Below are 17,788 nucleotides of genomic sequence, written 5' to 3'. Positions count from 1 at the left end.
ACTGAATATCCCCTCTAAACGCTGAAACCGGCTATGTTGTGGGTGGTCCGGGGGCAGAGTCAGGGCAGAGTTGGCATATATCCATGTAAGTGTGGATATTTAATACAAATTGGACCACATAGAACACAGTCCTATCTTTATCCAGTTTCACTTATGTGGTTAAATGCCAGCCATCCACACACACCTGGATATTGAATGCCAGTGCCTGATCATGGCCTAGCATTAAATATCCAGGCCTAGAGCCGGTGGTGGCTAAAAAATTGCTGATCACCCCTGTCTGAGTATTTACCCCTTATTGTATAATTGTCCCAGTGAATCTAAAGGCATAATACCATTGCCCAGCTCTTCATAAAGACACACAATGAGAGACACAGTGAAGGCTTTCTTACCTCCTCAGGGAAATGCATAAATACTATTGTGAGACAGGCAGCTAGAGTTTTCCATTTGGGTGAAGAAACAAAGGAGCCCTGGCAACCCCATAGGTGGAGATCAGCACACCCAAAACCTATCATCAAAGAATAATAGCCAGGTGCAGAGATGGAAAAGGCTAGGGGAGGTCAGGTCAAACATCTCTCACTGAACCAGCTGAGGGAAACTTTTCTGACTACTGCTGAGTCAAGCCTTGTGGCCTCATAGCTGTGCCTCTCTGATAGCATCTGCCCCACTTGCCCCCCTTGGATTCGCTGTCTTGCAGATGTTTTCACTTAATGCTTTGTGCTTCCACAGTGATGGATTTTCTGTTTCTAGTGGAAGCTGAGACTCCCTGAGAGATTTCTCTTCCCTTTGAGCTGTACAGTCTTTCTGTACAGCTGGCTGAGTGGGTGGAAGCCAGCCTCCCATGGAAAATCAGCAGTCTGGCTTTATCTGCCCTTAGATCCCCTTTGAGCATGTGCACAATACCAGCCAGGAGGGGCAAGGAGAGTCCTGGGTGGGATGGTTCATTCCTCTTCTACCAGCCCTTGATCCTACAACATGCAGGGCTGCAGAGCGACAGGGGACCATCTTGTACAGCTAGAGACACTCCAGTAGTATTTGTCAGTCAGGGTTTCACATTCTCTCATTCCACAGGTATTTCCTCCCACCAACAAAAAAAAAATCCCCATCTGGCTATCCTTTCCTGTTTGTCTGTGTAAGCAAAAGGTCTGAGCATTAGAGAGACAGAAGTAATACCACTGCTTTTCAAAGGATTCTGTATATTTCTGTCCTTCCACAATATTTCAAGAGTACAAACACTGCCAGGATTATATTAAGCAGAGGTGGCTGGAGGGATGAACTTGGCAGTCAGGCAGTTGTCAAACTGTAGAGATTCATCCTTGCAGTGCTAAACTTTATTTCTTCTGTTTGGATTTCCATGCTGTTCTTCGCACTGGCCTCCCTAGAGCCAGGATGATTTGTGACAGAAATCAGATTGCATCAGCAAAACGTAACACTTAATAATAAGCTAACAATACAAAATGCCTTTACATGAGCAAAAAATACAAAAGATTAATGACGCTAGCAGTGCTATTCAGATATAGCACAGAAATCTGCTGCATCATCAATGTAACACATTCAGTCCCAACACAGAAGAACTGCCTTTTCAACCAGCTCAGATTATGGCTGTACACCTGGCTTCCACTTCACCCTGGCCTCACTACAGGTGAAAGCTTGCCTCTTTTTCCCAAGCCTTTAATGGAAGAAGCAATTAACTTTCTGGTCACACACCAACAAGTATTAACACTAACTGCACTTACAGCAGCAGGACTTGCTTATCCAATCCTACCCTACTGAGATTATATTCATGCACCTTTCTGACTTCATGTGCAACTTTCTTTAAATTAGTCCCCTTATTTTCTATCTCCTATTACTCTATCTTGTGTCCATATGTTCCACCTTTGCTTCCACCTTATGATGTCTATTCAAATGGTTTGTTGCGTATTGTGTTGACAATTTAAGTATCATTCTATGGCCTACTCTGTATTGGTTTTTTTAAATTTATAAATAAAGATCACAAATATCCACTTGTGAACAGTAACACAGAGATTTTAAATTATATAATAACAAGAAAAATGTACAAAGAAAACACAATTTAACCTTTAAAGTTCTCTCATTAGACCACAATATATATTGAAGGGACGCTAAGGCACTCATTTTCAAAGCAGATGGATGTCTCAAAATGCCCCAGAAAAGGTCCATATGCCTAAAACATCAAATTTTGATTTTGGAATGGCAGAATTTGGATGTCTTACACGGCAGTGCATCCAAATAGCAAAGGGGCATGTTGTGGGTGTGTTTTGGGCAGGACTAGGGAAGGCACAAAATTAGGACATCCAACAGTGATAATCAAATGAGAAGAAACATTCAAGTACGAAAAGAAGGACATTTTTATTTAGATCTGTTTCAATCACATCCAGGGTACAAAAAGATGCTCTGATTGAGCAGCTGAGCACTGGAGGGATTAAGGCATGACTCCTTATAAATCCCTCAGTGGTTACTGTCCCTGAAAGTGACACTGGAAAAGGAAACTAGACTCCCTGACAACATCAGGTATTATGGGCATTCTGAACACAACAGCAAGTAGGTCTGAAGAGTAGCTTAGTAGTTAGTACAGTAGACTATAAACTGGGGGGGGGGGGGGGGGGGGTGTCCAAATCCCACTTCAACTCTATGTTTTTATCTTTAAATTGTGAGCCCTCCAGAACCAGACATATCTACTGTATCTAAATATTAAAGAAGCCAGAAAGCCTGAGGGTCTGAAATAGAACAGAAATTATTATTGTAAGATCTAAGCGATAATGCGTTTATTGATGACTGGAATTCCCTCTCTGAGGAAATCTTAAACAATACTGCTTCTAAAAAGGAGAAATGGGTTTTAGTTCATAGGAATAATCCTTGGTTTGATGATGAATTAAATTTACAGAAACAGTTATGTTGGAAATTGGAATGCCTTTGGCAGAAATCAAAGCTGATTGGGGATAAATTACAATGGAGAAATGCAATTAATTTATACCAAGGTTTAATTAGATCTAAGAGAAAAACCTACTATTCACTTCTAATAGGAAAAAAATATTGAATCAGAGAAAGCTTTTTCAAATAATCTCTATATATAAAAGGCACCTCCAACGTTCTAATGAAGCCTCAGCCGGAAGTTTGAAGCGGTCTAGATATCTGTTTTCCCCATGAGTGTCTGCCCCACCCTCATGTCACAACGTGATGACATCGAGGGCGGAACAATAACACTCGACGAATCGCGATCTCCTCCTGCCCCTCGGTGGCCATTTTCAACAGGCAACCGGCATCACGGAGCGTCAGTGACAGCCGCGGCCACTCAGGAACGTGGATCTTTCCTGCTTGCCACGAACATTTCCTAAAAAACAACCGCAGTGGATGGAGGGGCAGGTGAGACAGCAGGGTCGCTAGACATGGGTGTCTGCTAGGGGGGCAGGGCGAGAGCAGGGTCGCTGGCATGGGTGGCTGCAGGGGGGGCAGGGGGAGATGAGGGTCGCCGCTACACATAGGTGGCTGCAAGTGGGGAGGGGGATAGGAGGGTTGCAGGACATGGGTGGCTGCAAGGGGGCAGAAGGAGAGGACAGTCGCACGACATGGGTGGCCGCAGGGGGGCAGGGAGAGAGCAGGGTGGCTGGAGGGGGGTAGTGGGAGAGCAGGGTCGCTGGCCATGGGTCGCTGCAGGGGGGGGGCCGGGGGAGAGGAGGGTCGCTGGACAGCAAAACCTTGCTAGCGCCCTTTTCATTTCTCACAGAAAGGGGCATTTTTTACTAGTTATTATATAAAGCCATCTGAAGTATCTCAGATAGATAAACAATGTTCTCCTTCTGCTCAGATGTTGGCAGATTTAAAAAAAAGAAAAAGAAAATTAAGTAAATTACAAGCTAAAATAGCTCAGTTTAAGTCACTGGAACTGCCTTTGCCTGTTCATCAGTCTTTCAATATTCATATTCCTGTGGATAGACATTGGTTAGAATTCAAAAATGTCTATCTGGATGATTTAGTCCCTCTGTTTAATCAATATAGTTCCTCATATTGCTCATCAATGGCCCTCCCTAGGATGTCTGCTCTGCCCAGATGCTTTTTTGCCTCTAAGCCATCGGCCACCTGTGACTTCCTGCTGATTGGCCCCATGTGCTGAACCTTCTGAGTATAGGTAGCTTCTTGTGAAGATACTGATCCACGTGTTTTAGAGAAACACGAACTACAACAGCCAACTTACGTCGCACTGAGCTACATTAATAGACTCCTGATTCAGGCCTAGCAGCCGAAACACAACATTTGTGTCGAGTCCTTTTTGTTTTTAAGTCCATTTTTTCCAGTCTCTGGTGTCCATGGTCAACTTCTCACCCTTTTATGTTTACACTTAATTGCAATCATAGGCATAATAAACCTCTCATGTCCTGGTAAAGCAGTGGTATATGTAGTGCTGATTTCAAAATGTGCCCCAACTTGAAACAAGACCGCCAATTCCCTGATGCAGTTGTCAAAACGCTGGTCATCGTCGGAGGCGGATAGTCGGCTTAAGAAGCTCTGCTGTGAAGATTGGCATTTTGTTATAAGTTAAGTGTGAAGTGTTTTCAAATTAGATATAAAAATTGTAAAAATATTATTCACATAATGGACACAGGAGGTTTTTTATGCTTATGATTTCAATTGAGCCTTGAAATGACCAAGTTCTGAATGGTTAAGGTTTGCTGAGGCTTTTTCCTCCATGCAATTTCTGTACACTATTTTTTCAGTGAGGGTTTTCTTGAATGTTTGATTACTGTATTATTCCCTGTCGCTCAAACTTCAGAGGACACTGCAATTAGAGTAAGAGATTGTATTAATTTACTTGAGATATGGATTAAAGCTCATGGCCTGAAGCTTAGTAAGGATATGACTAAATTAATTTTGTTAGAACAGCCTACAAATATATGGAATGATAATGTATTGCAGTTAACCAGTTCACATTTTACTTTTGAAGAAAACATTAAACCCCCCTGTTTCCTAAGCCGTGCTAGCGGCTGCTGTGCACTAATGCCGACACAGCCCATTCACTTTGAATGGGCTGTGTCGGCTAGCGCGGCTTAGTAAACCCGGGGGGGGGGGGGGGGGGGGAAGTAAGTAACTTTGACACATTATTTTATTCTCACATGAATAATTTTATGGAGATTTTCAGACCTATGATGGTGATTTTTTTGCTGATTGTTTGATTACTTTCTAGCAGTGATTGTATTTCACTGAGGTCTTTTTCCACTTTTTTTTGCCATATGTAATTTTTAAGTAAACATTTATATGTTCCAGTTTTTCTATTGCACATAAATTGGGTTTTCTTATTATATTTATGTAGGTTCCCTTCTGTTCTATTATTGATATATTTCATAGTATAAGCCAGGGGTTCTCAGTCCAGTCCTCAGGACATGCACAGCAAGTCAGGTTTACAGAATACCCTCAATGAATATGCATGAGATAGATTTGCATACACTTCCTCCAATGTATGCAAATCTATCTCATGTCTTTTCATTGTAGATATCCTGAAAACTTGACTGGCTGGGCATGTCCTGAGGACTGGATTAGGAACCCCTGGTATAAGCAGATAAAAGACAATGTTCATAAAGATGGAGCAAAATAAATATATGGTGGAAAATAGTGTGAGGAAAAGAAAGATGAATCATCAAGCCGAACTGAAGGGTCCATGCTCAAAGCAAGGATAAACTGGGTGGTCCAGGGGAGCTGAACAGAAATCATTGCAACATAAATACTCTTAAAGTGAGTTGATGGCCTCAATCCAGTCCCCAATGACAGGTGCCTTCATTAAAAAAAAATGTGACAAACACTGTTAACTCCTAGTTCAAGAGAAAGAAGATGAAGAGAAAGTAAAAGGAGGCACTACTCACAAGCAGGGAGAATTCAAGTTGAACTCTTTATTAGGCACCAAATAAAGAAGAGCCACCATGGGCCGGTGTTTCAGCAAGGAACCGCCTACCTCAGGGGTCACAGGACAACTGTTTTTTTTGCTGGTTTTCCACATTGTTTTTGCTGTGTAGCAATTTTGAGAAGAATACACCCACCTATAGGTACCGTACACATACAGTTGACATCCTTAAAGTCCTGTGACCCCCTGAGGCAGGTGGTTCCCCACTGAAACACCAGCCTGCGTTGGGTCTTCTTTTTTGGTACCTAATAAAGAGCTTCAACCTGAATTATCCCCGCTTGTGAGTCATCTCTCTCTCTACTTTCTCTTGATTTCATCGCTACCCATAGAGGGCATCTTCCTGTTTCCCTGTGTACTAGACCAGTTCATCATGGAGGCCGATCGTCCTTTTCCCGCTCGGGAGAGCCTACAGAGGGTGTTGAGGCAGGTTGCTGTCTCAGGGTAGGAAGTATGAAACTACATGGTATCACCCATGCTCTATTTCATCTGCTTTTTCAACACCTCAAAAATGTAACTTTATAATGAAATTGTATATTCCTATAATCTGGACCATTTGGATGAGTAAGTCATGTGAAATAAACTAAAAAGGCAACTCGATAAGTGGCACCTAAAATAAGGCACCAACCCTGTGACAAAAAATATAGAATAGTGGCACTTATATATGCGATTAGCACCATTAGTTGGTTGTGTTACATGCTTAATTGCTTGGCACTATTCTATAAACATGGCGCACACTTTGCGTAGCGCGTAACTGCAAGTAGGCCATACCTATGGGTGGAGCGAGGGCATGTCATGGGCATGTTGCCATATGATATGCGCAGCTTATAGTATACTATCAGTTTGTGTAGTGCATAGTGCATAGAGGAGTGGCAACTTACGCCAGCCATTGACCCAGCCTAAGTGATTGTGCCTGCTTTGTATTAGTATTCTAAAATGGGTTAGATCAGGGGTTCTCAATCCAGTCCTCAGGACACACCAAGTCAGTCAGGATTTCAGGATATCCACAATGAATATACATAAGAGAGATCTGCATACAATGGAGCCACTGCATACAGATTTCTCTCATGCATATTCATTATGGATATCCTGAAAACCTGACTGACTTGGTGTGTCCTGAGAACTGGGTTGAGAACCCCTGGGTTAGATACACCTTAATGCCATTATAGAATGGTGCTAAATATGCTCCAATGTGGTCCTTAATTTAGTTACCACTTTATAGGATTACACCCTAAATAAATAAGTCTCAGCATTTTTTTAAGGGAATGGGACTTGATATACTGCCTTTCTGTGGGTTTTGCAACTACATTCAAAGTGATTTACATAGTATATACAGATTCTTATTTGTACCTGGGGCAACGGAGGGTTAAGTAACTTGCTCAGAGTCACAAGGAGCTGCAGTGGGAATTGAAGCCAGTTCTTCAGGATCAAGGTCCACTGCACTAACCACTAAGCTACTCCTCCACTCTGCTTTATTCTGTTTTGGCCGGATTTTGTGGAGAGCTTCCTGACACAATGTTCCAGTATACTGCACACTTAAAGTATTAAGTTCTGCAAGTTAATTATTACGAGACTTAGAAGCTAAAGCTCTGTGTGTCTGTGCTGAAAATAATGCAAGTCCCTGTATAGAGAACAAGATAGCAGAGATTATTTTGAGGTCCACAGGGAAGAAAAACCCTGCCCAGATGTAAAAGAGAGTCAAGAAATAGAGAAGTTGAGATGGCTGACAGAAAAATGGGATGAAAGAAGATGCAAAGCTTAGCAGAAAAAAAAAGGCAAAGACTAAGTGAGAAGAAAGAGAGAAGGAACCAATGCTAAGGAAGAGGCAGCAAGAGGGGAAGAAGATCAGAATAGAAAGAAAGATCTCTCTACAAGAAGATAGAATAAGGAGTTAATGTCTCACCACTGGACTTTGGAGGCAGACAGTAAACACTGGACTTGAATGAACCTAGAACTTTAAGCAGATTTAAGACAACATAGTAATACAGTAACATAGTAAATGACAGCAAATAAAGACCAAATGGCCCAGTCTGGTGGTTGATTGACCAGAATCCTGGCCTTTTGCCCTAGCATTTGAAATGAATCACTTTGATGAAGTCCATGCTGTGATCTAGTGCTCTAGGTATAATTTGGTTGGATTTCAGCAAAGCTTTTCTTACTGTCCCTCCAAGAGGCTCATTAATAAACTGAAAAGCCAGAAGGCAGATCCTAAAGTAGTAGACTGAATTAGAAACTGATTGAGTAATAGTTTATTAGTTTAATGTACTTGATATACCACTCTATTCAACAAAGGTCAGAGTGGTTTACAATTAAAACTTTAAAACAGAAATCCATACAGACAAAAAATGGCAGTAGTAAATGGTATTCACTCTAGGATGAAAAGTGGAGTGTCTCAAGGATCAGTCCTGGAGTTGGTTCTGTTCAGTGCAGACCAGTTAACTCACATCTCGGCAGATAACTGGTTATTTTCAGTGGCATTTAACTAGTTATCACTAAACCCAAAACACATACAAGGAAATGTAGTTGGAAAGCAATGACCACAAATGCTCACAGTCTAAGCAATAAAATTCATGACCTTCAAGCCCTGATGTTGGAGACTGACTTGGACATAGTTGCAGTCACAGAGACATGGCTCCATTGTTCCCATGAATGGGATGTAAACATACCAGGCTATAATCTTTTTAGGAAGGATAGAGAGGGACGTAAAGGTGGAGGAGTAGCTCTGTATGTGAGAGATGATATCGCAGCAACTGAAATGACAGGGAAGTGGGGAAAGGAAGAAGCAATATGGATCACCTTAAAAAGAGAGGATAGAACCTTGGTCCACGTGGGTGTTGTCTATAGACCCCCGACACAATTGGAAGAACTAGATAAAGATCTGATCGCTGATATTCAAAAGTTGGGGAAGAAAAGAGAGGTGCTGCTGTTGGGAGATTTTAATCTGCCAGATGTAGATTGGAAGGTTCCGTCTGCAAAATCGGAAAGAAGTAGAGAGATTGTGGATGCTTTCCAAAGTGCTCTGCTCAGACAAATGGTGAACAAACCCACGAGGGAGGGAGCCACGTTGGATCTGGTGCTCACGAATGGGGATAGTGTGTCAAATGTCCGAGTGGCTGCACACCTGGGAAACAGTGACCATCAAACGGTTTGTTTTGATGTAACAGCTCATGTGGATGGCGGCCACTCCAAACTCAAAGTCCTGGATTTCAAGCGAGCTGACTTTAACAAAATGGAAGAATACCTGAGGAAGGAGCTGATGGGCTGGGAGGACATAAGAGAAGTGGAAGGACAGTGGTCCAGGCTAAAAGAAGTAATAAACAGGGCCACAGACCTTTATGTAAGGAAGGTAAATAAAAGCAAGAGAAAAAGGAAACCGATATGGTTTTCAAAGCAAGTGGCTGAGAAAATAAAGGCTAAAGAGTTAGCGTTCCAGAAATACAAAAAATCTCAAGTAGAGGAACACGGGGAGGAATACCGGATGAAACTGAAAGAAGCCAAGAGAGAGGTACGTCTGGCGAAGGCGCAAGCGGAAGAACAAATGGCTAGAAATGTACGGAGGGGAGACAAGAACTTCTTCAGGTATATTAGTGAAAGGAGAAAGACTAAAAAGGGGATTGTGAGACTAAAAGATACAGCAAAACGCTATGTAGAAAATGATGAAGAAAAAGCCAATTTGCTAAATAGATACTTTTGTTCTGTTTTTACTGAAGAAAATCCTGGGGAAGGACCGAGAGGGACTGGCAAAAGTACACCTGAAAACGAAGTGGATAGAGCACCGTTCACGGAAGAGAGTGTATATGAACAACTTGGAAAGTTAAAGGTGGACAAAGCCATGGGGCCGGACGGGATCCACCCCAGAATACTGAGGGAGCTCAGAGAGGTTCTGGCGGGTCCTCTTAAAGATTTGTTTAATAAATCCTTGGAGACGGGAGAGGTTCCGAGGGATTGGAGAATGGCGGAGGTGGTCCCTCTTCACAAAAGTGGGGATAGGGAAGAAGCTGGAAACTACAGACCGGTAAGCCTCACTTCGGTTATTGGAAAAGTAATGGAAGCCATGCTGAAGGAAAGGATAGTGAATTTCCTGGAAGCCAATAAGTTGCAAGATCCGAGACAACATGGTTTCACCAAAGGGAAGTCGTGCCAAACGAATCTCATTGAATTCTTTGACTGGGTGACGGGAGAACTAAATCAAGGACGTGCTATGGACGTCATCTACTTAGATTTCAGCAAGGCTTTTGACACGGTTCCCCACAGGAGGCTCTTGAATAAACTAGAAGGGCTGAAGATAGGACCCGAAGTGGTGAACTGGATTAGGAACTGGTTGACGGGCAGACGCCAGAGGGTGGTAGTGAATGGAGTTCGCTCGGAGGAGGGAAAGGTGAGTAGTGGAGTGCCTCAGGGATCGGTGCTGGGGCCCATTCTGTTCAATATATTTGTGAGTGACATTGCCGAAGGGTTACAAGGTAAAGTTTGCCTTTTTGCGGATGACACCAAGATTTGCAACAGAGTGGACACCCCGGAGGGAGTGGAAAACATGAAAAAAGATCTGAAGAAGCTGGAACAATGGTCTAACGTTTGGCAATTAAAATTCAATGCGAAGAAATGCAAAGTGATGCACTTAGGGAGTAGAAATCCAAGGGAGGCGTATGTGTTAGGTGGGGAGAGCCTGATAGTCACGGACGGGGAGAGGGATCTTGGGGTGATAGTATCTGAGGACCTAAAGCCTATGAAACAGTGCAACAAGGCGGTGGCCGTAGCGAGAAGGTTGCTAGGCTGTATAGAGAGAGGTGTGACCAGCAGAAAAAAGGAGGTTTTAATGCCCCTGTATAAGACGTTGGTGAGGCCCCACCTGGAGTATTGTGTTCAGTTTTGGAGGCCATACCTTGCGAAGGATGTTAAAAAAATGGAAGCGGTACAAAGAAAAGCTACAAGGATGGTATGGGAGTTGCGTTCCAAGACGTATGAAGAGAGACTTGCTGACCTGAACATGTATACTCTGGAGGAAAGGAGGAACAGGGGTGATATGATACAGACGTTCAAATATTTGAAAGGTATTAATCCGCAAACAAATCTTTTCCGGAGAGGGGAAGGCGGTAGTACGAGAGGACATGAAATGAGATTGAAGGGGGGCAGACTCAGGAAAGATGTCAGGAAGTATTTCTTCACGGAGAGGGTGGTGAACGCTTGGAATGCCCTCCCGCGGGAGGTGGTGGAGATGAAAACGGTAACGGAATTCAAGCATGCGTGGGACAGGCATAAAGGAATCCTGTGCAGAAGGAATGGATCCACAGAAGCTTAGCTGAAATTGGGTGGTGGGGGGAAGAGGGGTTGGTGGTTGAGAGGCTAGGATGGGGGAGGGCAGACTTATACGGGGTCTGTGCCGGAGCCGGTGATGGGAGGCGGGACTGGTGGTTGGGAGGCGGGAAATACTGCTGCACAGACTTATATGGTCTGTGCCCTGAAAAAAGACAGGTACATATCAAGGTAAGGTATACACATGAGTTTATCGTGGGCAGACTAGATGGACCGTGCAGGTCTTTTTCTGCCGTCATCTACTATGTTACTATGTTACTATGTTAGTTATCACCACTGAAATTGCCTGGTTAGCGCCAAAAATAAAGCCAGAAAAGTTGGGGGCATTCTGGGGGCATGAATGGTTAACTCCCAATATTCAGAATTTAACCGGCCAGCGTTAACAAGCAAATAAGACCGCATTGTTAGCAGTACAATCTTTGTTAAGCCATGGCCGGTTAAGTCTGAATATTGACTTAATCAGTCTTGCACAAGCCAGCGTTGCAAAAATTGGATATTCAATGCTGGTTATTGGAAATGGCCTGGCATTTTTATTTATTTATAACACAATTTATAGACAGCACTATCCTAGGTCCTAGGTGGTTTACAAAGAAACATTCACAGTGAAAATTTTAAAAACACAAAAATATACAAACAACAAAAATGAAGTTAGCCATAAAAATTAACATCATAATCTAACAAAAAGCCTGAGAAAAAAAATATGCCTTAAGCATTTTGTTGAACTGAAGACAGCTCTTAATCTTTCAAAGTTTGTCAGGAAGTCCATTCCACAATCGTGCAATCGTTGAACATGGCAGCAGGTAGTAAAAGCGCTGCCTGACACCGGCTGAATATCTGGGGGATGGATTATAAGGAAAAATCTGCCCTTTTATGGATGAAACAAAGATGTTTTACAGCACCATGGACATGCCCCATTTATTGCCTAGCTGCCACATCTATTGGCTAGCTCGTAAACACATGTGTGCCGGAATCCAGAGGGAAGTGCGGTATATCAAATCAAGCTGAAAGGAGAATTGTGAAATGCAATCCTTGCCTGCCAGCCAGAGATCGAGATTTTTGATTGGAATGAGTGGGTCAGAATGGAAAGAAAAATGAAGAAAATGGACAGAAATCTAGTGTAGCTATGAAGCAGGCCTGGATCTAGATATAGGCAACTGCCTCTGGAGCCAAATTTGTATTGGTGCTGGGGTGTCGCTACTCCTGTTATTCCAGCATGCTGCCACTGTGCCACTTTCCTGTATAATGGCCCTGGTAGGGTGGACAGCAGTAAGTGTGGGATCTCCCTTGCAACATTATACTCTCACAGGCCCTGAGAATAAACTTTGAATTGTTTTTCTTCCCCAACTTATACTATGAATAACTTTATTCAGGGTTTAGATACTTATTTTAATTTTTGTAGTATGCAGGGGCAGTGGATGCTGTGTGGGCAAAAAGCTGACTGGGCCATAGCGAAATTGTTGTACTATTCATGTTTGCAGGGCTGCACTTAGTCCCACATAATTTTAAAGAGAGGCAGATTACATGAGAATGACTTGGAGCCATCCCTTTTTGAACTATTCATACACTACATATATCCAGTAGTAATATAAAAATAACTAGTATGAATATTATTACATATAACCCCTGGCCAACTTCTGTTTTGGACTTGGGACATAGAGGTATGCTTAAGACTGGAAATGTGTTCATTTCTCTGATGTTCAGAGCTGTTGCCCTTGGGACATAGGTGCCAATGATCAAAAGTAAACGTGGGCGCTAGAGGCCATTAGCGCCATACTAGCACCCATATTTACCAGTGCAGAATGGTCAGAGGAGTCTAGCACAACAAACAATAAGCATGTCAGGCCTTGGTGCAGATAGCATGCAAATGTAGTCAAGCTCATTTAAATGAGGACATCTTGTATTTCTCCCCAATGATCAGAAAAGAGTGCCCGAAACCAAGGTGCCTTACCACTGTAAAAAAATAACGTCAGGTCCAAGCAGGCGTTAGGGTGTTGGAAGAGAGAATTTCCCATGATTCTCATGCTTCTCTCATGCTTCTTTCTGCAAAATCTACCAGTTTTCATTGCTTTAGGAAGCAGAAGGAAGCCTGTGCAAGCCCTTGAGTGCTGGTTGTAAGAAACAGCAGACTCGAACATGAAGTACACACTGGCGTTCTTGTCCTGCATCTAAATTTTAAACCGCCATGCTTAACAAAAAACACAAAGCACCCATTGGTGTCTGTTACTTGCATCTAAATATAAACATCCAGAAAAAAAAATAAAAATACTTATATTTAGGCTGCAGAAAACAGAGGCCAATGTGTGCTTCATGTTCGGGTTTTACCAGGCACATGCGCACAGGAGCTGAGCTTACCACTGAACTATTCTGCGCTTGCGCCAAGCACAATCCTCCTGCCAAACTCTCTAATGCTCAAAGCTATGAGTGTGCCTATATTTGCATCTCATTAGTTTTGAGCATTAGGTCATTGTTCTTCTGCATTGTTCTGGCGCTGTTCAGAATAGTGCTGGAGTTTTGATCATCTGCCCATTAGTTTGGCTTTTGGAGAACGACTCCCTAATTAGCTGCTCACAGTGGCGTACCTAGGGTAGTTGACACCCGAGGCTGGTCATTTTTTAACACCCCCTCCCCAAAATCTAGTACTAGGCATACCGAGAATACAAAACACTCAGGACCTATAGAGCAATTCTACCATACCATAAGCAGTAATTTCTATGAGTCACACAAGGAAAAGGAAAGCATCTGAAACACTACAGTGAGCACTAGAACATCAATTCACCTATTGTAAAATGAAACCAGACAGAATAGTACAGATCGTTGATCCTGCACAGTCAATGCCAACTGAAAGCCATGTCTTTTTCACAAACACAGATACACTCTATTCCACTATAGAATAAGTAATCATAAACTTTCTATTTAGACAAAAATTAAACTGAACCCCCAATGCCAGACTCTGCATAAAATGCAACACCACAGAAACAGAAAATGTCCCCTAGTTCTGTGCAAAATATAAAGACAGCAGATGTAAATTTGAAAAAACTAACAAATACCAATCACCACTTTACAAATTAACAAATAGAAATAAAACAAATATAGAAAATAAAATAATACCATTTTATTGGACTAATACATTTAGCTTTCAGAGGCCAAAACCCCTTCCTCAGGTCAATACAGTATAGTATTGTTACAGTATCCAATCCTGACCTGAGGAAGGGGGTTTTGTTCTCCGAAAGTTAGTCAAAGAGGGGCATAATTGAAAGGGACGCCCAAGCTTTTCTGAGGACATCCTCACAGGACGTCCCCATGAAGGGACGGAGAAATCTGTATTATCGAAACAAGATGGACGTCCATCTTTTGTTTCGATAATATGGTTGGGGACAGCCAAATCTGGAAATTTAGGTCGACCTTAGAGATGGTCGTCCCAGTGGCGTTCCTAGGTTGGCTGCCACCTGGGGCGGATCGCTGCTGCACCCCCCGGGTGCAGCAGCATCCGTCCCCCCAGGGTGCAGCATGACACCCCCCCGGCGCAATGACACCCCCCTACCCAGCGCATCAAGCCCTCCCTGGGGTGCATTCTTGGCTTCTGGAGGGTGCAGAGAGCAGCCGCGCGCCTGTCGGATCCACTGGCTCCTTGCTCCCTCTGCCCCGGAACAGGAAGTAACCTGACATGCCAGGACACCAAACGGGCACCCTAGGGGGCACTGCAGTGGACTTCAGAAATTGCCATATTATCCCACCTGCCCCTAGTTCCAGCCCCAGCCCACATCTCCCACCTGCCCCCCCTTTTCAGCTCCCAGTTTCAGCCCCACTATCCTACCAGTCCCGAGCTTCATCCACTTCTCCCTGTCCCCTTTTCAGCCCCCAGTCCCCAGTTTCAACCCCAGCCCTTTTCTCCCACCAGTCCCGAGTTTCAGCCCCAGCCACTTCTCCCTGTCCCCTTTTCAGCCCCCAGTCCCCACAGTTTCAGCCCCTGCCCCTTTTCAGCCCCCAGTTCCAGTACTAGCCCCCTTATCCCAACTACACTCCTTTTCAGCCCCCAGTTCCAGTCCCCTTCATACACATGCCTTGCTTTAGGGCCCCCCCTTTCAGCCCCAGACCCATTCTCCCAACTGACCCAGGCATGGCCTCATTCTCCCTCCTGCCCCCTTCTCAGACCCCAGTTCCAGCTCAAGGCCCCTTCTCCCATCTGAGCCCCCCCTCCCCGACCCCTTCTACCATCTGAGCCCCCCTCCCCAACTCAGTCCCCACCTGCCTACCAGCTCCGTCGACAGACGACTCTCTTCTCCTGCCACCCGGCACTCAGACTTAAAAATAAAATCTGTGACGCAGCGGTGCAGTGCCTCATGTCTGCTCTGCCCTCGCGGAAATAGGAAGTTACATCAGAGGGCGGGACACAGTGAGGGAATTTAGCCTCAAAGGTTGAAGGGTTTGCAATTGGAAGACACTCTGATGATCCCCGTTAAAAATTGCTAAACAAATGTTACTAGTACTGTAGCTTTGGAGATGTTGAATGCTGATTGTGGACAAAGCATTGTTGGACAACACGTACTTTATTTATGAGTGTTTGGGACATAGCAAATTGATATTTATTGCATTAAGTCCCCACACTAGAACTGTACAATCTCATAAATTAGATTGTACACCTAACTCTAGGGATGTCCCATTATGCCAAGTACAACTTGGTGTAAAAGCAGGTGTATTCTATAACTGTGCACATAGATTTTCAGAATGCCCATTTCATACCCATGACATTAGAATTTACACACAACACTTTATAGAATAACACTTAGCAAGTTGTGTGTGGATGTTCTAATTAATACCAATTAGTATCAATAATTGCTTAAGTGGCAATTATTGGCACTGATTGTCTTGTTAAGTAACACAAGTTCAGTCACATAGAATGGGGGGGGGGGGGGGGGGGATTAGTTTCATGTTCATCTCAGTTTTTGTCTCCAACTGGTTTTATTCCATTCTTCTGAGTGGGGCTAGGTTTGCATACATTCTAACTGTACATGCTATTTGCACATTTTAAGGGCTAACTAACACCCATGTGTGTATCTATGGTGCTAGTTGTGGTAGTTTCCTCTTTTTTGTATATGTGATATGTGAATCTTGGGACATGCCCTATGGTATGCACTTGCATCTTTACAAATCTGTATACGTGTATGTCTGCGTAGCATTTCACTAGCAGAAACGTTAAGGGATATGGATGTATTTCTCATAGAGAAAAACGGTGGCAAAGATGTCAAATGCTTGAATGAGCCGTCGTGCAGCTGACAGCTGGATAGAAGTTTGCGGATGTGTATGGCCTGTTACAATGGTGCATGTGTGTGCTGTGAGTCTCTATGCAGCCTGCAGAGCATTGGTGTTTGTGTACATATGCATGTTTAGAAAATCTATGCCTGTATGTGATCACATGATTGTGAATGAGAACGCATGCCGCATAGTCCCGTATCTGACTGCGCGCATAAGGAAAGCTAACAGGAATGCGGGCGTTGCAGAAAAGCGCGTGGGCGTCACGTGACTGCTGGAGTGAGTGAGTGAGGGGCCGAGCTGCAGCCGCTGCGAGTCACGTGAGCCAAGTCCCCCGGGTTCGGGCGGAGGGAGGCTGAGGCTGCGACGCGGTCCCGGCTGATGGAGGCGGCTGTCCCACTGTGAGCCGGGAAGCATGTGGAGAGGGTAAGCAGGTTCGGGGGGGGGGGGGGGGGGGGGTGAGTGAGTTCTGTTCGCTCTTCTCAGCGCGTGCAGCCGCTTTCTTCCACCGACTCAGTAAAAGAGCCCCAGAATTGCCGCAAGCCCGAGCGTAACTGGCAGACGTTCATCGTGCACCTTGTTTCTATGTTCCCTGGTGTTAGAAATTCTGCTGTCGTTTATCGGGGGAGGGGCGGACCCAGACCCGCCGGCAGCCTGACACGTGAGCTCTTTGCGGCCGCTTCAGCACATATGTTTGGTGCCTGGTTTTCTGCCATGTGTTTCTTGGCGTCATTCTTGGACTGGCAACGTGCGCCAGGTGTTGAATTGCCAGTTATGCGGGATACTGGCGAACCGGTCCGAGGTGGTACATACCAGAGGGCTGGCACAACATGCCATGTATCACTGGGGACACAAGAGGTCTTGAAGTTAACTTTGTCACTGAATAGATGGAAACTGCAGAGGTCTGGCAAAGCATGCCATGTATCATTGGGAGCACAAGTCTTGGAGTTAACTTTGTCACGGTGTTTGAATAGCGCTAAACTGCCAAGGCTTGCTTGCTATGCAGTATGCTGGGTATCCCTTGCCGCTCTTTGTCAATTACTCCAAAAGAAACCCAGCGCCTGAAATCTTCCAACTGAACTTTCAATGAAGCAATTCGCTATATTTGTCAAATGGCACACAATAGGCCTTGGCTGTGCTTGCTGGGTGTCATTTTTTTCTTAATATGTGCTGCTGTTTGCCTTTTAGTACTAGATCTGGTGTTGCACATGCAAGGGGACAAGGCAGACATTTGAGAGGGACTCCAATACCTGCCAGCAGGGTGTGCCCTCTTCAGTTACAAGCAGGCTGAGGACCGCTAATGCCAGCCTTGTTCAGTATACG

General features: G+C 44.2%; 1 protein-coding gene across 1 annotated transcript in view; it reads left to right on the top strand.

Annotated features, from left to right (window-relative positions):
- The first annotated feature begins 16,754 nt into the window (after positions 1 to 16,754).
- Positions 16,755 to 17,788, top strand: part of RAB3IL1 (RAB3A interacting protein like 1) — a 119,714-nt gene continuing 118,680 nt past the window's right edge. The window contains exon 1 of the mRNA XM_030201185.1: positions 16,755 to 16,891. Coding sequence (XP_030057045.1) covers positions 16,881 to 16,891 — 11 coding nt within the window. The 5' untranslated portion in view covers positions 16,755 to 16,880. The remainder of the gene's footprint in view (positions 16,892 to 17,788) is intronic.

This window comes from Microcaecilia unicolor, chromosome 4, assembly GCF_901765095.1.
Source record: "Microcaecilia unicolor chromosome 4, aMicUni1.1, whole genome shotgun sequence".
Taxonomy (NCBI): Eukaryota; Metazoa; Chordata; class Amphibia; order Gymnophiona; family Siphonopidae; genus Microcaecilia; species Microcaecilia unicolor.
This window is presented reverse-complemented; position numbering and strand designations above follow the sequence as displayed.